The sequence below is a fragment of the Balaenoptera borealis genome (genome assembly GCF_965194805.1).
Source record: "Balaenoptera borealis genome assembly, chromosome: 8".
In the NCBI taxonomy this organism is placed as follows: domain Eukaryota; kingdom Metazoa; phylum Chordata; class Mammalia; order Artiodactyla; family Balaenopteridae; genus Balaenoptera; species Balaenoptera borealis.
The window spans coordinates 47,836,486-47,863,532 of NC_138865.1; the positions used below are offsets into that span (position 1 = coordinate 47,836,486).

At 38.7% G+C, this 27,047-nt stretch overlaps 2 protein-coding genes across 8 annotated transcripts in view; one reads left to right on the forward strand and one right to left on the reverse strand.

Moving 5' to 3' along the window:
• Window positions 1-4,535, reverse strand: part of IFT74 (intraflagellar transport 74) — a 78,871-nt gene extending 74,336 nt beyond the window's left edge. For 4 of the 7 annotated variants that reach the window (XR_014247043.1, XR_014247044.1, XM_082400550.1 and 1 more), the window contains exon 1: window positions 4,398-4,535. The gene's annotated coding sequence lies outside the window, so the exon portion shown is untranslated. Of the gene's footprint in view, window positions 1-4,225 lie in introns of all 7 variants that reach the window. The other 3 variants (XM_082400549.1, XM_082400548.1, XM_082400551.1) reach the window with 2 other exon arrangements.
• A 2,044-nt stretch (window positions 4,536-6,579) lies between these two features.
• Window positions 6,580-27,047, forward strand: part of PLAA (phospholipase A2 activating protein) — a 36,334-nt gene continuing 15,866 nt past the window's right edge. Inside the window, exons 1-6 of the mRNA XM_082400542.1 lie at window positions 6,580-7,042; window positions 13,338-13,531; window positions 21,406-21,506; window positions 21,594-21,714; window positions 23,975-24,142; window positions 24,910-25,045. Coding sequence (XP_082256668.1) covers window positions 6,705-7,042; window positions 13,338-13,531; window positions 21,406-21,506; window positions 21,594-21,714; window positions 23,975-24,142; window positions 24,910-25,045 — 1,058 coding nt within the window. The 5' untranslated portion in view covers window positions 6,580-6,704. The remainder of the gene's footprint in view (window positions 7,043-13,337; window positions 13,532-21,405; window positions 21,507-21,593; window positions 21,715-23,974; window positions 24,143-24,909; window positions 25,046-27,047) is intronic.

Consider the following 27,047-nt stretch of genomic DNA (forward strand, 5'->3'; position numbering starts at 1 on the left):
TCTATAATAAACTCCTTTATATTCTCAATCTTATTATAAATAGTTCCTTTTACACTTTGCCTTAACAGGTTCCCGTCTTCTCCTGAAAATGCTTTTGGTAGTGAAGGCTGTTTTAGCTTCCTGTCCCACAATTCCAAAGCAAAGGAGTACACCGCATTCTCCTTGCTCCACAATGTCACTGTCAAAACATTATTCTTCCAAGTTTTTAAAAAAATAAACAGGATTCTCTTCCCTTGAGGACCAAATAATGCAACTATATTGCCTTGGATCTTTCTTGGTTGCTTCTATCTAGGGACCTCCTAATCTCTCCCCCATGTTTACTAAAATCTTTTGTTCACAGTCCTCTATTCCAGTACCACCAACATCCTGGATGACTTCCACATGGACACTGGATTCAATATGTAACATTCTAGCTTCACAGTTCCCTGACCTAAATTTCAGAATCATTTCAACTCTATTTTAGTCATTCATAGCCATGGCCAGAGCTGGAGCTTGTCATCATCTGGAATTGCTTCATCTCAAATATCTTAATTGAAATACTTTATTCTCTGGCCTTAATTTCCTCTCCTTCTACCTTTTTTCTCACCTTTATTCTCACTACACCTCCCCTTAAACTATTTCCTTTATTCACTCATTCTCTCCCAGTTTACCAGCCCCCTCCTTTACTCATCAGAATATATTATTATTTAAAGTTTTGGGTAATAATTTAAAATAGCATTTTAAAATTATGGGTCACAACCTATTAGTAGCTTATGAAAACAATTTAGCAGGTTATGACCAATATGGTTTAAATATGAAATAAAATAGAAAATACAAGAGAGTTCACTGCACATAGGAAGAGTACTGTTTCATTATATTTTTTTTCATTTATATTTATATAAATTTACACACATGTGTATACTGGTCTATAATGTAAAATATATGTCCTATTATAGGTCATGTTCAAAAGAGTTTTAAAGATACTGAACTAGAGACAGAATATGGAGAAAAAGAGTGCCCAAGACTCTGGCCTCAGGAATGTCAATACCTAGAGATTGCACAGAAGAGGAGAAACTAGTATAAGAGACTGAAAACGAAGACTCAGAAAGCAAACAAAAAACCAGGAGTGTGTGTCAGAGATGCCAAGAAAAGGCAGGAATGGTCAATGCCATTTTCTGCTGGGAATTCAAGTAAGATGAATACTGAAATGTCCATTGGAATCCCCATCCAAGAAACCATTAGTGACCTTGAGGAGGTCAGTTTCAAGGACTCCTTTCCTTCTCAATATTAAATTATTGTCTCATGAGCACCATCAACAAATTTGCATCCTCGAACTCTTCTTCAACCCTTCTGGCAAAATCAGAAACCATTCTCTACATTCAACCTGGACTGCTGAACACTGTTGATGGAAATCCCAAGACTGTACAGACTGGAGAACTGCAAAGCCATAGTCACCAAATTTAGATGGACCCTCATCTCAGAAATTATTTTATTTTTCCTTTATAAGCTACTCTGTCCTTGATGATTCCAATTCTTAACCACTTTTCCAGTTAAGTCTGTCCCTGCCACTCTCAGCAGATGACTCAATTTCATAATTGAGAAAATTAAGACATGAAATCTATCACATTTGGAGCACACACTTACCTATAAACACCCTGACCTCCAATCTCAATAGCCATCCTTTCTCTCATTCAAGATCAGTCTCTATTCTGATTTATCCTCTTGATCCCATACCTCTGGGACATTAGCTTCCCTATCCTTGCCAACCTCCTTCTCCCTCACCCCTGCCCCAATCTCCTTTGGGGCATTATCCAGCTCTTACGTATGTCTTTAAACTGTCTCCTTTCTTTCAGTCTGTTATCATGTTCCATTCTTTCCTAACCTTAAAAACTAATTTCTTGATCCTGAAACCACCTTTAATACAGTCTTACATGTCCTTTTTCTACACAGGCAAACTCTAAAAAATAGCTTATATCCATTATTCTCTACTTTTTCCACTTCCTCTATCTCCTGGATTCCTACTCTTCCATTCAAATGGTTCCTGCCAATGCAGTTAGGAATGTAAATGTCATCTCTCTGTTACTGGTGTCCACTCCTACATGAAACCATCTCCGTGACACTCCCCCCTTCTGTTTCTCCTTTTTCAGTCTCCATCTTATTCTACCTGCCTTTATTAGCAGCATTTCCCAAGATATCATCCACAGTCTATTTTTCTTTTTCCTTTTTAAGCTCTCATTGTGCCACCTCATCTACACTCAGGGTTTTAACAATTAATAAGCTAATGACTCACAACACCGTTATCTCCAGTCCTGACTTCTCACACTCCTAGGTGTTTATATCCAAATAATTACTCGACATTTCCACTTCAATATATCATCAGGATTTCAAAATAAATATATCTAAATGTAAACTCATTGTCATCGCCCCCAGATTTGCTCTTCCTCTTGGTACCAACTCCTAGCCATCCATACAAGCCAGAAACGTAGTCCTTGATTTCTGCCTCTTCCTCATTTCCCATAGCTAATGAAATACTACTACTGATTTTATGCCTAAATGTTTAAAATCTAACTTCCTCTCCATTCCTATAGTACTGTTCATGGCCTCATGGACTCCAGTGGATTATTATACTGGCCTCCTGAGTGGTCCCCTTGCATAACACACATCTTGCCTGTTATCCTCCCTAGGAATCCTTCAAAGACCAGACCATAACCACCCTCACCTTTTTCAATTTGAATTTACAGGGCTGACCTAAATGCTACGATGGATCCATACACATCTCTATCCCAGGACCTATCACACCAATTGAAATAATCTGCTTAAGTATTTCTCTACCTTGAAGGCAAGAGCTGGATCTTATTTATCTTTATACCCCCAGCATATATCTCAGTGCCAGGCAAAAACTTTCTGTTCTTTTGTACCGTCTGAATTTCCTCCCACATGAAGGCATTGACAGTTACAAAAATTTACTAAATTATTAAAAAGGAAACAAATCATTTCTCGAACTAAAATGGGTTCTCAGTTTCTATAGCCCATGCCCAGTACTTCTTCCCTGGCTTTCCTTAGCATCATTCATGATCAGTCCTTGGATTACTTCTCGTCTCTACATAATATTTCATCCTTTTCTTATAACTTGAACTAGGCTGATTACTCATAAATCAGTATCTCCTGTTCTGTCCTTTAAACTGGGCACCAATGCTAAGTGTTCAACTGTTTACTGGGAATTTCTATTCAGATATCCCATTATCACTTTATATTTAATATGTTCACGCCAAACTTACAACCTTCCCATTCCAACTAGCTCCGTGATTCTATTTTCTTGCCGTTTTGAACTCTTCGGACAAAGTAGTAGAATTACTACTATTATTATTTCAAATAGAAAAGTGAGTTTCATGAAACAACTTTTTGAAAGGCAGACAAGGTCTGTGGTCAAAACGGTTTCCCCCAGAGAAAGCTAATACAATAAACCTGTTTCCAGCAGAATTCGTCAGTGTTAATCCAGCTTTCCTGAGGAACTTTAAGAAAATGTACGATATATAGACTTTCCACCTGATTTTCTTTGCCACTGCTTTACTATCGTGGAAAAAGTTTAGTTAGCATTAGATCAGTTCCACCGGGTAAAATAAAAGGGAGGGGCACTAATAATAAATATGCCACTAACTCCGGGGTTAGTCCTTCAAATGTTCACACAATAGCTGGGGTTATTCACACAACCAGAGAGGTTCCAGAAAGTTTAGGGATGCTAACGGAGCTCCGTCAGTTACCAGCCATATTATCCCCTCTGGACGTGTTTCCTCATCTTCAGTGTGGCAGCGAGCTCTAGCTTGCACAGCCGTTGTGACGATTCCAGATACTTTACATGAAACATCTGGCTCCTAATTATTACAATCATTATCCTCCCCGAATCAACCATTTTAACATATATGAAGAAGTGGAAAGTTGCTAAGTCCCTTCCGCTCTGACCAACAGACAGAAATCTATTATTACTTCGAGTAAAATCCCACAGCCCACAGTGAACTCTCTCTTTGAGGCGCTCGGATCGTTCCCTCTGGTTTCGCCTTGGCAGGTCTCCTCAGGGGACTGTTTGAGGTCTCTCCTCACGCTCTGCCGGACTAGAAATGGAACTTCCTTGGCGGAGGAGAACACCTAAGAGCTGGATTTATTTTGTTTGAAACGCATCAGCATCTCCAAGGCGAAGATAATCGGCAAGGGAGGCAAAGAGGGAGAGTTTGGACCCGGGATTTCTCACCTCCGCCGGCGCTGAGGGCGCGGAAGGAGGGAGGTCGCTCCGCGGAGGGGCGCGGAAGGAGCGAAGTCGCACGACTCAAGGGCACTCGCACTTCTTTCCGAGCCCTCCACCACCGCGTAGCCCTCCAGTCGGGCCCGCGAACCCGTTAGCTCACCCGAGACGCCCCGCTCACCTGCGCGCAGCTTTCCTGGGCCCTCAAGGCCTAACCCCTAGTGGCCGCGTGCCTTCGCGTCTCCCGGCAACGGGGGCTGGTTGCCGTGAAGCCCCCTCCTCCTGATTGGCCAATCCTCGGCCTTCGCTCAGCGAAGCGAGAGTGAAATGATCTCGCGAGGTTTGAGGACTAACTTTTGTTACCTCGATACCTCTGGAAGACAGGGAGAACGGCGAGTTGGCTAGGGAAGAGTATTTTATTTAAAAACCTTGGTTTTCTTTGTAATCAGAGTAACCTCTCTTGATTATGTGCATGACCTGAACTCACTCCAGCGAGTTTTATCATATCGCTGTGTAACATCATTTGTAATACATCAGACTTTTTAATAAGAATTATTTGAAGTTATTCCGTGGTAGGCAGCATTCATTGTACAGTCTTTTTGTTTCTCATAAGTAGTAGTTTCCTTCCTGTTAGAAGGAAGGAACACAACATACACGATACAGCATTAAGTATTGATGCGATTCTGGTACCATATGTTTCATGTCATTGAAAGCTTTATACCTTTAGGCTTCCTTTCAGAGTTATTTTGTGAGGAGGGCTGAATTAAAAGCAAAGTGGTCTTAAAATAATTATTTTAAAATCAAATGTTTTTTAAACATGGTTTTTAAAAAAATGAGAATTATGTCGTCTCAAATCCTACTTCTCTAATAAAAGTAACTTGCAGTTTGTTTTTTTTCCCAGTCTTCCTATAGACAGCTTAAATATGATGGGAGTTCAAAAAAAAAAATGTGATGGGAGCTCTAAACCTACATACATATTGGATTTTTAACATTTTCACATTATTCCCATCTTGCATACATTTTTTATGCCCAGATTTATTCTCTTGTATGCCTGCCTTCAAGTAGGTTAAAATCAGTGCAATACAAAATGAAATAATGTCATGTGACTGAGTTCTCAAAGTTTGTAAAACATTTTCATGTAATTATTCCATTTGAGACCAACATATTTGTAGTGGTCATTTGTTATCCTTATGGTCGCTGTAGTGAAGGGTGGTAGAATTTGCCATCCCAAAATATGCCACTTTGGTATTATAAGGATTATTTGGAGGGGAAGGCAATTGAAAAGCAGGTACAGGAAAAGTTCTCTACTATTCTGCTATTTGCTTAAAAGCAGAATATAAATTTTCAAAGTGCCCCTCCTTGCTTCTTAACCAGGAAGGACAAAAGTTAATCATTGGAGACAACTTTAGACCTTTACCATCCTGGAGACTGCACCAGAAGAATCTACATAAAAACTTTAGTAATTAACCTTTAACTACTGTTAGTTTCCCATATAGTCGGCTTCCCATAATTTGCTGCCTCTAAAGATTTAAAAGTTCTTTTCTTTTATCGCTTGTGTAAAAACTTATTGTTCCTTTGTTAAGATGCTATATAAGCCCAAGCTCTCGTCACCTCTTTGAGTTATTTATCTCTGAATTTCTCCCTTGTATATATGAGGTACACGTTAAAACACCTGTTTTTCTCTTGTTACTCTGTCTTTTGCTCCAGAGCCCCAGCAGAAAACTTTTCTGCTAGAAGAGTAGCAAGAAAAAGATACATCCTCTCATACAACCTCTAACTGTCCAACTATTCCGTATGTTGTCTCACAAAGAAGCTACTGACATTTCTCCCTTAGTGTTTTCAGACATTTAAGTTAGCCCCAGCATTTTCCATTTGTATAGAGATGTGACAGTTTGAGAGAAAATTTTAAATCTTTGAGTTAACGCGTAAAATAAAACTTTTTTTTAAGTACCAAAAACCCGGTTTAGTATTCACAGAATTCAAGGAAAGTGATTTGTTTCCAACTTGGCCCCAAGCTCTCTCGTTTTAATTTTAAAAAGTTTAGATTGAAAAAAAAAAAAAATCTCGGGAAACTACGCAGAGAAGGTTTGGGGAAATCGGCGGCGTAAGCCAGCCCCCAACACTACAAGCGACGCAAACTCACTCAGCCAGAAAACAATCCCCAGCACAGCCGACCAAGATTTAAAATACCCGGATTGGCGCGCCTACGACTCACGCCCCGCTGGCGCGTGGCATTGTGGGATTTGTAGTCCGGCCCACATCCGGTATTACAATAAAAAGCTCAGCCGGGGCTCGGCGAGGACGCGGGCTCGGAAAGTACCGGGATTCAGGCGCCCACTCCGAGGGGCCGGACGGTGGTATCTCTTTCTCCGCTGGTGGTCCAGCGCGCATGAGGGAATCGAGCCTCGGCTCCTCAACGGCCTCAGCAGTCGGGACGCACACACTCTGCGTCATGGCGGGCTAAGGCCGATGATGAATTCCGGTGTGCATGTCAGGGTTGCTGTGTCACTCGGCCCGCTGGGCGCGCCCCTTCCCGGCCGCCCTTCCGCACCGGCTTTCGGGCTCTTCCGGTCCCGACACCCCTAACTTTCAGGCCCTCTCGCACTGCACGCCCGGCCTCCCCGGCGGACTGATCTCGCGCGGTGCCAGGGCACCGGGCGCCGGACCTACTAGGGCCATGGCGAGCGGCGCCGCCAGGTACCGGCTGAGCTGCTCGCTTCCGGGCCACGAGTTGGACGTGCGGGGCCTGGTATGCTGCCTCTATCCACCGGGGGCTTTTGTGTCCGTGTCCCGAGACCGCACCACCCGCCTCTGGGTCCCAGACAGGTAAGCGCTACGAGTCCCGCTGTTACGCGGCTGTGCTGCAAGCTTCCTTCGGCGTCTGGGAAGAGAGTGACCCTTCCCTGCCCTATCCTGCTCTCTTCCTCTCTTCCCGGCCTTTCCGACGGTCCACGCTCCCTCCTAGTTCTTAGAGCACTGGCAGTCTGGGCACGCAGTGTAAGAAACTAGTGAGGTTTACGTGGAAAGAACACCGGGTTGGGGGAACAGAGACCTACTTTCTTGTCCTAACGTGACCACTAAACGACTGAGTGACCTTGGACGAACTTATTTTTTGTGGCTTCAGTTTGTGGACGATGATTTCCTGTGTTTCTTTTCGATTTGAAAAACTTTTGACGCCAGATGCACCCTCCTTAATGAGGCCATGTGGAAGCATCTGGCATGTGTAATTAAGTTAAGTCCTCTTCTTTCCCTGGAATTTGTTCTGTAGTCTTCTCTCAAATTTGAGAATTAAGGTTCTCAAAAATTGCATTGCAAAAAGTTGCCTTGGCTCCTCTCCACGTTGTCCAACTCAGACTTTCTTAGTCTGGGGTATGTGATGGACTTGGGCGGAGGGGATGAAACCCCTCAAATGTTTTCTGGATGTGGGGGAGTGGTTTTCTTGAGGAGAGAAAGCCCACTGCCTTCAAAAGATTTTCAGAGAGATTAATCAAAAAAATATTAGGAAACAGAAGGTTAAGCTCCAGTCCAAATCAAGTTCAAGTGTTTAGCCCTGATTTAGTTGTTGTAACAGGAAGTTTAAGACCTGGAAGACAGATTTCAGTTCAGACAGGGAAAAATTGAGGTAAGTTACTTCAGGTAGTAACTCTCCCGTCAGAGGTTTCACTCATTGAAACCATACATTTTCATCCATAAATTCAGATGATAACTGCTTATTGAGTGGCTCCTATTTGTGATCCTGAAGAAGAATAAAAGGACAGACAAGTTTCCTGTGTTTATAGATCTTGCCTACAGTCTGGGAGGGAAGATGGATGAAGAAACAACCAAATAAATAATTGCACATTGGCATGTGTACTATGAAGAAAACAAATATAGATATAAGATATAGAATTGAGTGGAGAGCGATGTTAAAGAAAGAAACCTCTCTGAGGAAGGTGTTTTTGGCATTTGTTTTTTTTCTTAAATGATACTGAGTTTGAGGTGGTCAAGGGAGTGAGGAACCAGAAGGGTTGAATTGGAAGAGCACTGTAGACAGTAGGAGGTGCAAACACAGTGGCCCTGGATTGAGAAGGAGGAAATTCCCAATGTGCAGGAGGGAATGAACGGTGAGGTGAGGGCAGGTCTTAGAGGCTGGCGGGAGCCAGATCATGCCCTGGGAAGAGGGCTGAGGAAAGAAGTTAGTAGGTGGAAGCCTTCAGAGTTTCAAGCAGAGGACAACATGATTTGATTTACCTGTGGAGAAGTTTCTGCTAGTTTCAGGTGGAGAATGAATCGCAGAGGGATAAATGTGGAAGGAGACCTGTTTAGAGGCTTTTGCAGTAGTGCAGCCAAAATAGGACAGACTAAACTAGGGATATTGTAGAGGAAACTCCTATATTGAATTAGATAAGGGCTTCTCTAATGCTTAAGATTCTGTGATATTCCAAACCACTTGGTAACACTGATACATAACTTCTGTGTATTTGAGTACAAATTACTGATTAAGCTTGTACATTTAAAATTTTGTTCAGTAGAAGCACATGCCCAGTAGGATATGAACATTGCAGTAAAGAGTAGCTAAAGGATGCTTGTTGTAATAGTTGAATTCTGTTGAACAGCTAAATCCTCAAACTTTTGCGTTGTAGGACTGTGTTAGGTTGACAGGAGCTTAAATCACTGGATCACAGGAACTTGACAAACTTTGAGCTGCAATGACCCTCTCTTTGAAAACTGGTTCTTTTCACTTAGTTCACGTTGTCTTTCGGTTTTGTTTTTTAGAATTCATGTGGTATTCAATTAACACTGATTGAGAGCCTGCATTGTAGCAGGCACAGGGCTCCATAGTGAGTGATTGGTGAGATAAGGTTGTTTTCCTCTCATTTCCAAGTGCTGTGGTAGAGCATCTCATAGCCACTCTTAGGCATCCTAACTAGTGTCTCAGCCGTACCTTTAGTGTGATAAAAAGTGTCCTCAAGGCTGACATCCTGACAATTTCTATTTATTTCATGGTATATTAATAAAATGAATGAAGTGCAGTAAAATGTTTGGAGCCAAGTAGTAAACATTTTTATTTTCTCATGTACATTGTTGATAGGGCTCTGGATTGGGGTGGATAATGTAGGGATGGACTGATAATGATGGGGGGATTTAATTTAGTTTCAAGGAGGCAAAATAGTTCTATTCTAGGGTGGACTAAACCAGATATTTCATCTTTCACAAGAGCCCACTGAAAACCGAGGAAGCCTCCGGGTCTTCTGAAGGCGCTTCAGCATGGAGATGCCATTTTTTGGTTGTACATTGAACTGAACCAGTCAACATGCCATTGTTGCAGACGGCTTCAAGCCTCTAGAAGCCCACCTCATAGTAAACTGGATTTCCCAAGTCTGTCACCAACGATTGCTTTGCCTTTTGAAAACTACCCATATTTGAAAGATGCCAACTTCAGATTCAACATCATGTGTTAATTTTCCCTGACCATGCCAAGGCTGGAGTGACTTCTCCCTCATGTAAACACTCAGCACCTTGGGTCCTTAGTCAAGTAGTTCTGCAGAGTTTAAGAAATTAGAGCCATTCCCTTCCTACCCTCCAACCCACTATTCCCTTTTCTTGGAGGCAAAATTTTCATCTCTTTTAATGGCTTATTTTTGAATTTTGCTTCCATATCTGTATATAAAGTGCTATACTGCTATTACTTTTCATTTAAAATTTCTTTTAGTTTTCTGTTTTAGCATTTTCTGTTAGTTCTTATTATGGAATATGAAAATTTAGCGCTCATTTCTACCCTCTACCAACCCCCATCACATATGCATCCTTTCTATGTCCTGATCCTTATAACATAGTTTAATTTAATGTAGACTAAATCAGTGTTTTGTGACTGTACAGAGTCTATCTACACGTGAGCTGTGGAATAAACTATGATAACTTTTCCTGAACAATTTTATGATCTCCCTATAGCTAATAATTGTCTTATTTTTGGTTTTCATTTGCTTAACTTTCTATGTATTTATCACTAATTCAACTTCATATTGTTTGTTAGTTGTCTAACTCTCCTCTCAAGACCTCTAGACACATTGGATATATAACAGTTTCATTTTCCTGATGATGAAAACTTTCTGACCTGGTCTGTCTGCCTCTGGTGCACAGCTAATCCTGGGATCTCCCTTCGCTGTCTTCTCGAGAATCCCTTTTTGGACCTCTTGTGTTAGATTTCTATTATCAATATCCTTTAACTTTCTTGGTTTTCTTCCTTGACACCTTATTGGAGCACATCCTCCAGGAGCTTCCTGAAATACAGTGCAGTGATAATAAATGTATTAAGACCTTGCAATTGGAACATGATTTTAGCCTGCCTAGCTACTTGAATAATAATTTAAATGTTTGTAGCATTGTAGTTTCCTAATTTTCTTCAGAATTTTGAAGCCATTGCTCCACTGTATTCACTGTGTTACAGTTGAGAAGTCTGAAGCCATTCTTATTCTTGACCTATTATTTTTTTTCTCTCTGGGAGGTGGTCTATATTCATTCATTTTTCACATTCATTAAGTGTGGTCCTTTTTAATGTCCATAAGTCATGTCCATAAGTTCTGGGACGTTTTCTTAAATTCTTTGGTTTCATCTTATTTTTTCTGTCCTCTTTTCTGGAACTTTTTATTCATATATTGAATTTGTTTCTAAATTGCTTTTTAATTTCTCTCTATAAATTTCTTTCTTTCTCTCTCTACTATACTTCCTCAGAAGTTGCCTTAACTTCTTGTGAAATTATGTTTTTGTTTCATGGTTGCAGTATCTTATATCTAAGGATGGCAATGCTGAGTTTTTTAAAGTTATTTTCTCCTTAGTGGTCTGTTTCCTCCAAATTGGTTATTTCCCCTCCCTGTTTGTTTTGGTCACTATTTTACCCCAAATGTCTGGTAATTCTTATTCTGTGCTTTCCATTAAGGGGGGAGAACTAAAAAACTCCTGGGAAGATCTGTGTATCGGTGGAGCTTCATGGTTATGAGCTTCACTGTAGGGTTATCTGGCTGGACTGTTTCATAGGGCTGATCTCCTGCCTAGAGGATGATTGCCTGGCTTCTAGGTTTTGTCTTTGGTGGTCTTGGCCTCCATGGTGAATGTACATGTTTCTCATACCCCAAGGCTCAACTGTGCCTTGTGTCTACCCCCAGCCAAAGACTTTCACCTTTTCTAAAGAAAAAACTTCAGACTTTTGCTGGGTACAAGAGGGGCAGTTGTCTGGCTGGAGTGTCTGTCTTTTTTTTTTTTTTTTTTTTTTTTCTTGATGCTTAAAGCATTTTTTCACTGATTCAAGAAGTACTTAATGATTACCATGTACAACATTGTGCTACAAACTTGGGAAGAACCAGGTCTGGATTCTGCCATTAAGAGCTTCACAGATCACTACGGTAGATACACACAAGCATCCATCTGTACTGGGGAGTGCTAAGGGACACATTTAGGTAGATTTAGTGGTTTATATAATATAGATTTTTAAACATGTCCTATCTTTTACATTTCTTTGGGCTTATTGATAAAATGGTTTCTAGGGCTTTCCTGGTGGCGCAGTGGTTAAGAATCCGCCTGCCAATGCAGGGGACACGGGTTCGAGCCCTGGTCCGGGAAGATCCTACATGCCGTGGAGCAGCTAAGCCTGTGTGCCACAACTACTGAGCCTGCGCTCTAGAGCCCGCGAGCCGCAACTACTGAAGCCCGCACGCCTAGAGCCCGTGCTCTGCAACAGGAGAAGCCATCGCAATGAGAAGCCCGTGCACTGCAATGAAGGGTAGCCCCCGCTCGCCGCAACTAGAGAAAGCCCGTGCCCAGCAACAAAGACCCAACTCAACCAAAAATAAATAAATTAATTAATTAATTTTTTAAAAAAAAGGTTTCTAAGACCACACTTAAAAAAAAAACACCAAAATAAAGTAAACAAGTTAAAAATAGCTACTACCAAATACCTTACTTTGAAGATTTTTTGATATGATTCTGTGTCTGATTCCAAAGACTTTCAACTAGTCTTCCTAATTCTAGTTTTTTGTTCCCATTTCCTAGAGATACATAGTGCTGCTAATTCTTGAGCCTTCTGCAGATTCATTTGTAAATTGGGCCTCTTACTTTTCCTGATGCCTGCTTAGAACTCATTTTTCTCAAGTATCCTAAGGCCTTTACTACTTTTCTGTCAGCTTTCAGTATTCGATTATATTTCTGTTCTTTTTTTTTCTTATTCTCTCTGGCCTTGTGGGTTTATGCCTTTCTTAAAATATACATAGATGGTTAGATAGATATAAAATATACATTATACATATTGTGGTGTTTGGGAAGGGAGTGAATATAGATAAGCATGTGTGCAGTCTTTATCTGGGAGTCTTCTCTTTTATGTACAGTTGTTTTATCTCCTTCAGCTAGATCACAAACTCCTTGATTTAGCTTGAATCAGGGATATAATTCTTTTATCCCCCTCTACAGCTAACTTACTGCCTTCCACATATAGTATATCATAATCTGTTGTTTGACTTGTTATGTAAGGGAGTGGTGCTAAGTGAAGGATGTGTATAACAAATTGGTAATCATTCTAATTCCCAGGCAGTTATTAATATGCTGTGTCCCTAGAGCAGTCATTTATATGTCCCTGTATTAGTTCCTTTAGTTTGCATATTGGAAGTGATTGATAGTCTAGCTATTTAGATACACACGCTATACTAATGAGTACTAAGTTAATGTTTCAGTGTGCAAATGTCCTCAGTGTGTTTACGGCTTATTGATAGTAGATTCCATTATCCTAATTGCATGAATGTTTCACCTCACCAGAGATTTCTTACGGTAACAATCACTGATAAGTAGAAATGCAGATGGAGGGAAAATAAAACCACTTACGATATTTGTCTCCTTTCCTTTCCTTCCTTGTTCTTTCTGTTAATTAACATACTCTTAACAGTGAAACACTAATTAAACTTCTCCTAATCTGATTAAGCCTCTGTAGTAGCTAAGACAAATTAGGTATTTAATATTTAATTTAAAACAATAGATTCTTAAAGTAGTATATAAAGTTCAACCTAGATACTAAAAGAAAATTAGTACTTTGACAACGTCTGTCCCAGGCTAAGTCAGAGGACAAATGTATATCTTATTAATTTTCATGTCTTTCCAGTCCTAACAGGGGCTTTACAGAAATGCACTGTATGAGTGGCCACTCCAATTTTGTCTCTTGTGTATGCATCATACCTTCAAGTGACATGTACCCTCATGGACTAATCGCCACTGGAGGAAATGACCACAATATTTGCATTTTCTCACTGGAGAGTCCAGCGCCACTTTATGTACTAAAAGGTCACAAAAATACTGGTGAGTATAATGCTTTGGTATTTTTCTGTTTGAATAAGTTTCATCCTTTTGAAGATAAAATTCTTATATCTGCTTTCCCTTGTTTTTATTATTATTATTTTTTACCTATAGCTGTGGCTTAATAGTGAAAACCTTTTGGATCATCATTGTTCTGCAAATTCTCTGTTACAGACTTATTGTCATCAGTAAAGGCTGACATGATTATATATGTAAAAAGGAAGAGTTTATGGTTTTATATACTTTGTAATTTTGATTTTTCAGCTATCTTGTGCAAGAAATTCATTTACTCAGGAAAACTGAGAGCACTTCTTTATCTTTGGGCTGTTATGTCTGTATTTATGCAGCAAATTGAAGCCCCAGAAGGAATGTATTTAGGGTTCTGGTATCATTATTTGAGAGTATTTAATACTTTTGAACAGCATTTTCTGTGATTTGCATGTCTGATTCTTTTATATTCCTGGATTTGTGTTTGCTTAACAGCTCTTTGTTATAAAATGATACGCTTAATCAATGCAGTATGTGTACTACTTTTTTTTTATGTATCTGGAATAGTTTGGGACATCTGTAAGCAAATAGTATGGCCCATAAGCACTCTAAACTTAATTTCTTTAAGGAGTTTGTAAAATGTTTTGTGTGTAGGTATGGGAAATCTTCAATACAGGGTGATACAGATTTTTTTAAACTTTTTGAAGGAAATCTTCAAATGTACACAAAAGTAGAGACATAGTATTTTATAATAAGTTATATATAAACAAACATAAAAGAGAATAGTGTAATGACCTTTTCTACTCATGTATTTACATAGCTTCAAGGATTATCAACACAAGGCCTATCTTGCTTCATCTTCTGCTTCTTCCAAAATATTATTTTAAAGGAAATTTCCAATATATTATCTCATTTGTAAATATTTCAATATATAGCACTACAATAGGGTTTGGCAAACTTTCTGTAAAGGGCCAGGTAGTAAATATTTTAGGCTATGCAGGCCATACAGTCACTTTCACAACTGCTCAGCTCTGCCATTGTGTGCAAAAGCAGCCACTGACAATAAATAAGCGAGTGAACATGTCTGTGTTTCAATAAACCTTTATTTATGGACACTGAAATTTGAATGTCATACAATTTTCACATGTCAGCAAGTACCTTTTTTTTTTTTTTCTCTCAACCACTTGAAAATATAAAAACCATTCTTAGTTTGTGCACTGTACAAAAACAGATGGCCCACAGGCCACAGTTTGCTGACCCCTCAAAAAGATAAGGATTCTCTTTTTTTAAAATTAATTAATTTATTTATTTATTTTTGGCTGCGTTGGGTCTTCATTGCTGTGTGCAGGCTGTTTCTAGTTGCGGCGAGCGGGGGCTACTCTTCGTTGGGGTGCACGGGCTTCTCACTGCGGTGGCTTCTCTTGTTGCAGACAACAGGCTCTAGGTGCATGGGCTTCAGTAGTTGTGGCAGGCAGGCTCTAGAGCGCAGGCTCAGCAGTTGTTGCGCATAGGCTTAGTTGCTCCACGGCATGTGGGATCTTCCCAGACCAGGGCTCGAACCCTTGTTCCCTGCACTGGCAGGCGGATTCTTAACCACTGCGCCACCAGGGAAGTCCCTCTCTCTTTTTTAAAAACAATATCATTATCACACCTAAAACAAAACAAAACCTAATTTCTCGTTACCAAATATCCAGTGAATGTTCAAATTTACCCAGTTGTCTCAAATGTTTCTTTTTACAGTTTGTTTGAATTGTGACCCAAACAAGGTCCACGTATCTTTTGACCTATTAGTTTCTTTCTTTTTTTTAAATCCCCTCTCTATTTGAAACCAGCTTACTTTACCTATAGAATTTCCTGTAATCTGAACTCTGCTGGTTAAAGCCTCATTTTTCTAGCCTCATGTTCCTCAGTCCTGTAGTCTTGTAAGCTGTTAGATCTAGAAGTTTGATCAGATTCAGATTCATGTTTTGAGCAAGAATTGTATACTTTCTGTTGTAGCACAACAGGAGGCATGTAATATTTCTTTTCATGATGTTAAGATTCATCCATTCTTTATAAAATTCCCATCAGCCTTTGAAAATAAGTCTTTAACATCTACTGATGATCATTGCATAGATCCAATATTTCATTAAAGTTTGCAAATTATACTCTAGTTCTACTATTATTTCTGGATTTAATAGCTAGCATTTTTCTGTAAAGAACTTTTCACATCAACTCTTTGGTTACAGTGTGAGACATTTACACAGAGAAGACAGGATAAGCGCTTTTCTTGCCCCTTCTGTCACCTGTTTTACTGGGTTTCAGAATGAGTTGATTCCCTAACATCTTTTTTTTTCTTTTTTGATTCTCAAATTGTTCCATACTTGATCATTGGAAACCTCTTTAAAAAATTGGCTCCTGTGGCCTCTTGATAAGACCTTCAGTAGTCTTCCTTGCTTTTGGTAGTACAAAATGTTCTAGACCTGAAATCAGCCATTTTGCCAAGAAGCCTTATGTTTTTCTTTTAGTGGGAGATAGTATTTAGAAACCTCAATTTGAGTTGTAGTGGTGCTCACCAGGATTTGTTTTTAACTTAATTTTGTTTTGTAATTATATAAAGCATACATAATTGCAAAGAAAAAACTATTCAACATGGTGCATTCAGAGAAATCTGGATTCTGTCTATATTGCCTTCTCCCGCCATCCTTATAAGTAACTAATTGTTTATTAACTCTGTTCTTTCTGAAAAAAAAATTAGCAAATATGTATGTATATTTATGTTGCCCCTTTCTTAGATAGAAGGTATCTTACTGCAGTTTTCTGCCCTGGCTACTTTTGCTTGATAATATTGTCCTAGGGATTACTTCATTTCAGTATATAGAAATCGTCATTCATTTTTACTGTGGCATTGTATTTCACTGTATAGCTGTACTATAGCTATTTTAACTTATTTAGCCAGTCCCCTATTGATGGATAGCTAAGTTTCCAAATTTTTGCTAGTGCAAGTGTCTTTGTGCATCTGTCATTTTGTTCTTTTGTGAGTGTAACTTAGGTATGATATCTAGTTCTGGATCAAGGGGTAAATGCATATTTAATTTTGTTATTGCCAAATCCCCACATTAGGTGTTAAAACTTTTTTTGCATTTCCAACAGCAGTATATACGTCCCTATTTCCCTTATCAACAAAGTATATTGTCAGATTTTTAGATTGTTGCCAAAATAAGTGAAAAATGATATTTTAGTATGGGGCAATTTTCATCTCTCATTATGGAGGGGTCATTTTTTCATATACAGAAGGGCTGTTGGCATTTTCTTTCCTGAGAACTATATTCTTGTCCATATAATGTGGGGTTATTGGCCATTTTAAAAGTCCTTTATAAGTTAGAGTTATTAATCCTTTGATACAAATTACAAATATTTTTTCATTTCATTATCTTTTTTAACTTTATATATGTTCTTGTTTTTCTTTTTGTAATGCAAAAGTTTATTTTATGTAATCATATTTATCTTGATTTTATTTTTAAGGTGTTTCTCATAGAAACCTGTGCAGTAAAAATACTGCTTCACATTTTAGGGTATTTTTTCTGCCTGGTTTGTTTCTACTTTATCATAAGGTCATCTTTTGTTATTTTGTTAAGTTACTTGATGGTTTGAGGCCAAATGTCATTTCTTCCTTTCTTCCTCCCTCCCTCCCTCCCTCCCTTCCTCCCTTCTTCCCTTCTTTCCTTTCTTTCTTTCTTTTTTAAATTTAAAACCTACCACATTAGTGAGTAGGAGATGAAGAAATTAATGATTGACATCGTTATGTCATGTCATTTTATTGTTAGCTTTCTAGCCCAAATTTTATTTTCTAAATGGTAGAGTGGTACTGTTTTTTAGTCAATATATATATATAACAGTTTCCAGTTACTTTACAAGTTGCGGTTTTAGGTAATGGAGGAGGAAAGTGCCATCCCACACTTCGGGGCAAGTGCCAGGGCCCAAAAAGAGAGAGCTACCACAGTTTACCTCTGGTTACTAGTTATTCAGCTTGCTCTCTCTTCTGCAGGCAAAATATACCCACTTCTCTCTTAATGTCAGAGAAGCCAAAAGTCCCATCCAGTTGCAGCATCAAGTTCAAAATTAAGAATTTCTGGACGATACATAGTATTCTAAACATCAGGGAAATGATGCTCAGGGGTTTCTACATCAGGTCCAGACATAGTTCCTCTTAAATTTGGAGATCCGTGAACCAAAAAACACAAGTTACCTGTCACCCATTCATTCAGTATACAACTGTGGAATATTGAGGGTAATCAGAGGAAGCACTCCCATTCAGAAAAGGGAACAATGCAAGACAGCAGTTTCTAATCTGTAGTCATCTGAAATTCAGATGGGTGACTGTTTCAAGGACCCCCTACTCTGGGAGTGATAGGTTTTTGTGATCAGTTTCCTCTGCTCTCCAAAAGGGGTTTCCCAATCCATTTTTCTTCATGGCTTTCCTTTAACCCTCTGGGATTCTTTTCTATTATCCTCCTTGGTCACATTAACCCTCCTTGGGGACTAAACAGCTTTTTCAACTTGCTTTCTGCCTGTGGGAGCTAGGTGCACAAGGGTCGTGTTAAGTCTTGAACAGTCACGGACATTTTTAGTTATTGGCAGCATAACTCTTTGAAAAACTTATATTTTTTACCTGTTTGATTTCCAGTCAGATCTCTTTGTCAGTAGTCATACCTCAGCTGTAGTCTAGATTTGCTGTATTACTCCCCATCTCTCCTTCTTTCTTTCCCTGTGTGCCTCTTCAGGTTTAGCTACTGAAACCTTGTGCCTTTCAGACTTTAGTTGGAAAGCTGAACCTTTAGGTTCTTTTCCCTGAGCTATTTTCCCAGGTGAAAGCATTTATTTTCAGGGCAACAACCTTAATTTTCTTTGCTTTGAAAATGCTTTAAATCCATTTGGAAGTTTTGGCAGGATGGATGGCCGTGTTTTTGATTTGTTCCTGTTACATGGCTGAGTTTCAATTGTCCTTTGCTGCTGAAAGGACTTCTCGGGTTTACATTTTTCATTTGGGCTTGAGAAGCAATTGGCTCTTCCAACTCTGTAAATCCCTAAGTTTGGACTCTTCATTTCTGGCTGGGAACCAGCCAGTTCTTGATCTCATTCCATTCTTTTAGTACCTAGCCAAATGTGGCCAATAGTAAGCGACACCCATCATTGAAGTCCTGGTTTCCAACCTCTTTCTTTAGACTACAAGTTTGTCATGTCCTGAGTTATTGCCGGTAACAGCTTTACCAGATGTTCCTTACTACATGATAAGGAGCACCAGCCTTCTCTTCTGTGGTAATAATCTCATTACCTGCCTGTTAAGCCACTGCCATATATTTCAGCTTTTTGCTTCAGCAGTGCCTCACCTTTGCTACTAATTCTGAATCAGTCAGGTAGGCTAGGTGACATTGTGGTAACAGACATCTCCAGAATCACAGTGGCTTAATGCAGTAAGCTTGCTTTGCTTCTTATAGATCCAGTGCAGCAGGGGGCTCTGCTCCTGTAATCACTCAGGGATCCGGATGACAGAAGCTTCACTGCAACATGTGCTTTCATAGATATTGGAGTAGTGGGGAGGGAGCATGGCTTCATTGTGCACCTGTCCTTAAAGCTTCCACCTGGAAGTAACATTATTTCTGCTCATTTTTCAATGCCAGAACAAGTCATGTAGCATGCCTAAAGCCAAAGGAACTGGGGAATTCAGTCTTACCATTTGCTTAGAAGGTGAAGAGCAGAAAATATTTGATGAATATCACTAATGGCTACCACACACATTAAAATATTTATATGTTCCATGTATTTCCTGGAAACTTCCTCTTGTAACCTTCTAGCCTTCTGTTGGATTGGTACTACCCGGGCTAATGTCATCCTGGATTTCCCTGTTTCCTAGATCCCATGTTTTTGTCATTCTTAACTTACTCTTTCATTTTAGTGTAATACAGCTGTTGCAGCTTCCTAAGAAAGCTGTGACATGGGGGTTAAATATATTGTATTTGCATATTGGAAAATAGCTTTATTCTAGTCTTATTGAATATTTGATTTTTTGGCTAGACGTAGAATCCTGTGTTAAAACCATTTAACCTCAGAATTTTGAAGGCATTGCTCTATTGTCTTTTAGTGTATAGTGTTATTTAGAAGTTTGATGCTATTTTGATTCCCCATCTTTTCTATGGGACACTTTTCTGGTCCCCTCCCAAACTTTTGGAGTCTTCTCTATTTCTAATGTTATAAAATTTCACAATGCATGTCTATCTCTGTTTCTCAAAGTGCCTTTCATTGGGCACTTTTGTGGGTTCATTCAATCTAGATATCATGACCTTCATTTTTAGGAATCTTTCTTGTACTATTTCTGTGTTCTTTGCCTCATCTTTCTCCACCCCCTCCCCAATTATCTCTTTCTGGAATCCCTGTTAGATGTTGGACCTTCTGAAATTACTTTCTAACATTCTTAATTATCCTTTCCTATTTTTCATATATTTGCCTTTTGGGTCTAATTCTCAGGAGACTTTTCTCCCCCTAGTTTTATTATTATTTTTTCAGTTTGGTTCTTTTATTTTTAGCATTTAGTATTCTTGTTCTCTCATTAGTTCTTTTTTTATATATCTGTTTGCAAATAATATTGTATTGGAGATTTTTCTTCTGCTTCCTGAAATTGGATTTGTTTCTTATGGGTCCCCCAAACCCCTTGCCCCTTATTTTTCTGTTTCTTTGTTTTGGTTTTTCTCTTTCGTGTAGGTGGAGCTTGATGATTGGTGGGCTTCATTAGAGGGTGATCTGATGGTCTGACTTTTTAGATGGAAACCCTCTCGAATGTCTGCATCTGGAGTTCTTTAACATTATTCAGTCCTCCTGCCTCTTACTTTGGGAGCAGGGGGACTGTAGGTACCACATTTCAGGATGGAGACTTTCTGCTTATTCCCCTTGTGTTTCTTAGGGTTCCTTATTCCAGCCCTTTATTATGCCTGGTGACCAGAGTCTAGAAACGCAGCTTCAGTTCCTCCAGAGAATAAACCTCCAGTCTCCTTCCTGCAGTGGATAAGGAAGTACTCTCCTGACACTGTAGGCTGAGAGGAGAGGTCTGGTGTTTCACTCTGTTGTGTGCAGCCTTTGAATCAGTGTTCTCATTTTTCATTTCCTCTGCTTAGCCCCATCCTCTATGGAACCTAGTGGCTGGATACTTAGTCTCAGTTCTGTGGGGCCAGTTACTCTGCTTCTCACCGCTTTCTGTGTAACCTCCTCCATTTTGCTAAGTTAGTTATGTTGTTTTCTGTTTTCTTTGTCCTTGTAGATTAATACCATTTATAGCATTACTGTGGATAATCTGCCATTTTTAATCAGAACTCTGTCTTTTTTGTTTCCATGTTTTTAGATAATTTTTCATATTTATAATTTTTAGCTTGTACAGTGTTACATCAAGATCATAAGGCATTAAATTAACCATTTCATTACTGTTGAGTAATGAAATGAGTCAGCTTAACTCTAGTTTTTTCTGTCATGTTAACTAAAGTGACCCTAAATAACTATATAAATAGCGTTTGAAAATCATTTGCATTATTTTCCTGTGTAGTTTCTTAGAACTGGAAGGGATTGTGCAACCCACTTAATCCTGCTCCCTCATTTTACAGTCTAGGAATCTGATGTTAAGTAATATCCCTGAGGTCAGACAGCTCCTAAGTGGTATAGCTAGGACTTGGACCCAGGCAGCCTGGCACCAGAGTCTGTGCTCTTGACCGCTGCACTCTTCTGCATTTCCATTGAGTTGAGCCTTAATTAGCTAATACTGTCACTTCATAAAGTGTTTTTAAAATTGTAGTATTTTAACAACTAGCAAGGTTGAGCATTTTTCTCTATGAAAATGTGTTAATTAATGCCTTTTTTCCCTTTAGTTTGTAGTCTTTCATCTGGAAAATTTGGGACATTACTTAGTGGCTCATGGGACACTACTGCTAAAGTCTGGCTGAATGACAAATGCATGATGACCTTACAGGTACAGTAGTTCTATGTGAATATTCGAGAAAATAATTAAAGATGATGATTCTGTGGCAATTTAACTTAATACCCATTTTTCTCACAGGGTCATACAGCTGCAGTATGGGCAGTAAAGATATTACCTGAGCAGGGCTTAATGTTAACTGGATCAGCAGACAAGACCATTAAACTGTGGAAGGCTGGAAGATGCGAGAGGACTTTTTCTGGTAAGATCAGAGTAGACAGATTTTGTAATCTCTTTGCTTCCTATTTGCACAGGTGATTTTTTTCAAAAATTTAGAAGTTTTAAAGTGGTATTTGAAAAACATCAGTGTATTTTAGCCATTTAACTTGGGTGAATGTAAATTTTCTGACAGTTAATATGTAATATCTTTTTTTTTTTTTTAATTATTTATTTATTTTTGGCTGTGTTGCGTCTTCGTTGCGGTGCTCGGGCTTCTCATTGAGGTGGCTTCTCTTGTCGCGGAGCACAGGCTCTAGGTGCGCGGGCTTCAGTAGTTGTGGCTCGCGGGCTTTTAGAGCGCAGGCTCAGTAGTTGTGGCGCATGGGCTTAGTTGCTCCGCGGCATGTGGGATCTTCCCAGACCAGGGCTCGAACCCGTGTCTCCTGCATTGGCAGGCGGATTCTTAACCACTGCACCACCAGGGAAGCCCTGTAATATCTTTTTAAAAGATGTACTGAGACCTCTCATAAAACGACCAGATATGGACTAACAAATAGCTACAATATGGGTATGTGCTTCTGTGTATTTTATATATGTAATTTTTGGTACTCAGTTATGTTTTGGTTGTCATTTGAACAAGTTCAGCCTGAAACTTCCAAGCATAAGTCTTATTGAGGGTGGGTCAGTAGTGTTATCTTCATATATGAGGAAAACATCAGTCGTGCTTTTATTAATATTGAAGTACATTGTTTAATAATAACAACTTTCAGGCTTTGTTTATGTTGTGGTTTCAGATGGGTAGTCTTTTAAAACCTCAGCTATTAAATAACTCCTAAAACGAGGCATCTGCTGTCTAATATTAGAACTGATGATTTATTTGTGGGGCACTTAACGTTTTTGGTATGATTTTGTTTGTTTGTTTGTTTTTCCTTGTATTTATTCCTTAAAAGTTGATCAGCATCCTGGATAATACTTCAAGAAGTCCCTTTGTGCAGATAAAACTATCTGTAGGTGGAAAATGGGCAGTGAGTTATAACTAAACATCCCTTTGTTTCTGCTTCCATATACAACATATATACATATGTATTAAGTTTTTATTAATCTGTTATAGCTAATCTGAATCAGCATAGGAAATACTGAGCATGGGAAAGGTTTTGACTTCTGGTCTCCTTTATTAGATCACAAACTTCTGAGAATGTTTTGTCTTTTAAAAAAAATTGTAGTGGCATCTACAGTGCCTCAATATTGAAAAAAATGGAATCTTATCAAGTTTTTGAAAACATTTAATATCCTTTGATGAGAGGAATAAATACGCACACACGTATGTATATATACAATCAGCATAACACAAGCAGTTTTCATTCCATAAATTCTTGCCCTTTTAAAAAATCAATAGTCATTAATTTTTATTTTATCATTTTAATGCCTGCATTTATATAAATTATGAAATATTTCCCTTGGTAAAGCAACAATGTTTGGCTTTATATTTATGTTTTGGTTGAATTAAAAGAAGTAGGAATAAGAGGCAGGAAACTTGAATTCTTGCTTTAGCTCTGCCACTGATTGTGTGGTTTTAGATAAATTAATCTCTCTCAACCTATTTCACATTTTAATAAAGTTTACTTTTCTGTGATAAAGATTTTATTTCAAACTCTTAAATAATTGTAATCTTTTTTGTAATCTTAGTTTTTCTTTTCTTGGTGCTTTATAAATATTAATCTCAGTATTATGTGGTGAGAAATTTAGGGGATATTTACTCTTTGTTATATATCTGTTTATATTTTAATATTGTGTATGTTATGAATTACTCTTGTTATTGGGGAAGAAAAGTTGAAATGAATTGTCAAGTAAAAATTGGGGGACTTCGCTGGTGGTCCGGTGGTTAAGACTCCAAGCTTCCACTTCAGGGGGCACGTGTTTGATCCCTGGTCGGGAACTAAGATCCCGCATGCCGTGAAGCCAATCAATCAATCAATAAATAAAGGATTTTCTTTAAAAAAAATTGTGGGGATCAGAATCCTATTTCTGGAGGGGTTTAAGAAAGTTTTAAGAAATAATTTAGAGAAGATATGATAAATATAGAATAACTTCCCAAGACGGGTGATAAAAAATACTGCCAAGCCTACAGTACAAATGTTGGCTATCAGGTTTTTCTACCGGGAAAAATAAAAGTATTTCTCTAACTTGAAAATCGGTTTTTAATATTCACTGGTATGTGTTTTATAATGTTAATAAAATACATAGAGCCATCAACCAAATGATCCATTTTTATTGATTAATCTTGTTCTTATTTTTTAATACAGGGCATGAAGACTGTGTAAGAGGCTTGGCAATTTTGAGTGAAACAGAATTTCTCTCCTGTGCAAATGATGCTAGTATTAGAAGGTGGCAAATCACTGGCGAGTGTCTTGAAGTATTTTATGGTCATACAAATTATATTTATAGCATATCTGTCTTTCCAAATTGTAAAGGTAAGACTGTCTTATACTACGTATTTTTAAATTTATTTATTTATTTATTTTTGGCTGTGTTGGGTCTTCGTTTCTGTGCGAGGGCTTTCTCCAGTTGCGGCGAGCAGGGGCCACTCTTCATTGCGGTGCGCGGGCCTCACACTGTCGCACCCTCTCCCGTTGCAGAGCACAGGCTCCAGACGCGCAGGCTCAGTAGTTGTGGCTCACGGGCCTAGCCGCTCCGTGGCATGTGGGATCTTCCCAGACCAGGGCTTGAACCCCTGTCCCCTGCATTGGCAGGCAGATTCTTAACCACTGTGCCACCAGGGAAGCCCCATATTTTAAATTTTGTATTGAGCATTGAGCATTGTTCTATTCCATCTTGAGGTGGGGGGCGGAGGGCTAATGATTTAAATCAATTTACTAACTGTAACTTGAATAATTTAGTAACTTTATTTCATAAGTATCTTTTTCCTAAAGGAGAAAACTGTATGATCATCTTCATATTAATTCAGACTTGATGGTGTGTTGTAAAAAGTTCTTGGGCATCTGAGGAAAGACTTCTTATAATTTATTGGTTTAAAGTATAGTGTGTAAGATGTGAAATATATAAAAATGTGATTTTTTGATGTTGTATATTGTATGTGACAAATACATAAAATTTAAAGCTATAATTTATAAATACTTTGGGGTTTAAAAATCAGTATGCCTATTTAGAAAGGTGGTATATATAAATGTACTTAATTTTATTTATTCAAACTAATTTTTCCTGTATTCATTAATTTTAGATTTTGTGACAACAGCAGAAGACAGATCTCTGAGAATCTGGAAACACGGGGAATGTGCTCAAACAATCCGACTTCCAGCTCAGTCTATATGGTGCTGCTGTGTGCTAGACAATGGTGACATTGTGGTTGGTGCGAGGTATTCATGTTCTAGTCAATCAATAATATGTGTCTAGGCCTTAGGTAAGTGTTAGAGTGCACAGAGATAAGCCATAGGAATTTCAGGTGAATTGGGGAGACCACAGGCACATTTGTGTTACTAAACAAAACAGTAGTAGGTATAACAGCTTTTGCACTAATGATACACGATATATTACAATAGTATTGCACTGTAAGTTGTGCAGTCGAAACATGAAATTAGAGAAGTTAGAGATTGGTGTGGGCAAACTTTCTGGAGAAAAAATTTGAATTGGGTTTTGAAAGATAATGAAGGAAAATGGTGGAGGAACAATGCTGGGGAACAGTGGATGACAGGGGAAGATGGTAGGGTGGGGCTTAATTATGGAGAACCTGGAATGCCCGGCATTTGTTAGATTCAGTGCTTGGGGTTAAAGGGTTGTAGCTCTTGAGCAAGAAGTGCTGTGATTAAAGCAGAACTTATGAATTATTAAATACATAGGTTAGATTTAACTAGTGGTGACAATGGGCAGGAAACCAAGTTGGCAGCAATTGCAGTAGTAGGTGTAAAGTTATGAAATATTGATCCTGCAGTGCTAATGGATAAAAGACCAGAAAATGAGATAATGCGGAGGGAAAATGATCAGAAGGGGGGGATGTCAGAAAAGGATAGAGTTTCAAACTTCGGATGATTAGAAGTCCACATTAATAAAAATGCACAAGAGTGAGAATTGGTTTGGTGAAGAAGGTGATAACTTCCTGGGATCCAAGTGGTGATAAGCCACTCTCATGCAGATTGGTCATGGGCATTTGGACTGGGTCCTAGTGTAGCAACTGAGACTGAAAATCAAGATTGGCACAGAACTTCCAGAGTCAAGCAATAGGGCATCTTTCTCTGAGGGAAGAAACATAGAAGGGGAGGAACAGAACTAAAGACTGAACTTGTGATACACTGTGGGTAGAAAAAGAGAAGCCAGTAGCCTAAACAAAAAGCAATCCAGATGTTGAAATTCAGAGATTGGAAAAGAGATTTTGGAGGGAGATTGTGATCAGTGTCAATAAGTACATGAGGGGTTAAGGAGTGGAAAGTTAGGAAAGCTTTTGGATTTGCTTTGAAAGATGTTAGTAGTGACTTTTTTGACATCACGTTTTCATAGAAAATGATAGAAAAAGGTAAATGAGAGGAGACAGATAAAGAGTTTTTTGAAGAAATGGATGAGGGAAAGGATTATAGACTACTGTGGCACTGAAGGCAAGAGGAAAAAGGGCGACAGCCATAAGGGATACAGTGTCTAATAAAACGGATGTATTTTACTCCTTGGCTGGGCCACAGGTTGATTTGTTGGTTTAGTTATTTTCACCCTAAAGTCATTTAAAGTTGAAGAAAATAAAGGGGTAACACTGCTGTTAGTAGAAGGTTAAGTAAGAAAGTTTTTCTGTAGAGTTGAGTAGGATTAGTACAGTTGAAAGTGGCTAACTTGCCTCCCCTACCCCAAAATTTCACAAAGAGAAATTATGGAAATGAAGTCATTTTTCTGAGAATAGAGGCTGAGACTGCCATCTAGTCCAGAGGTGAAACTGTCTTTTTTCTTGATTCGGGTTACATTGCTAGTTAATGGCATAGCAAGGACAGGCTCCATGCATTTCTAATGAACGGATATCGAGCATCTAGTATTTTCTAAGCCCTATGCTGGGTATTTGAGCCCTTTATAAGTTAAACAGTTTACTACCCTTCTTTATACCATAATACCTATGTGTGTAATATTCACTTTAAAAGTGTATGCTATGTCTGTAGATTTTTATGATGGTAAATATTTAATTTGGAATTGAAAATTGTGTTAAGTACATATTTCTTTGTTCTTTGCCAGTAACTTTTTCCTTAGTCTTTTTCCACCCTTTCCATTGCTTTAGAAAGTAATAGAGGGTAGTGTGCTGAAATCAGCATAGTTCTATACTCAGCAATAAATACATAGTAACATTTTTCATATTCACAAATGCAGATTATTTTTGCTTTGGATCATTGA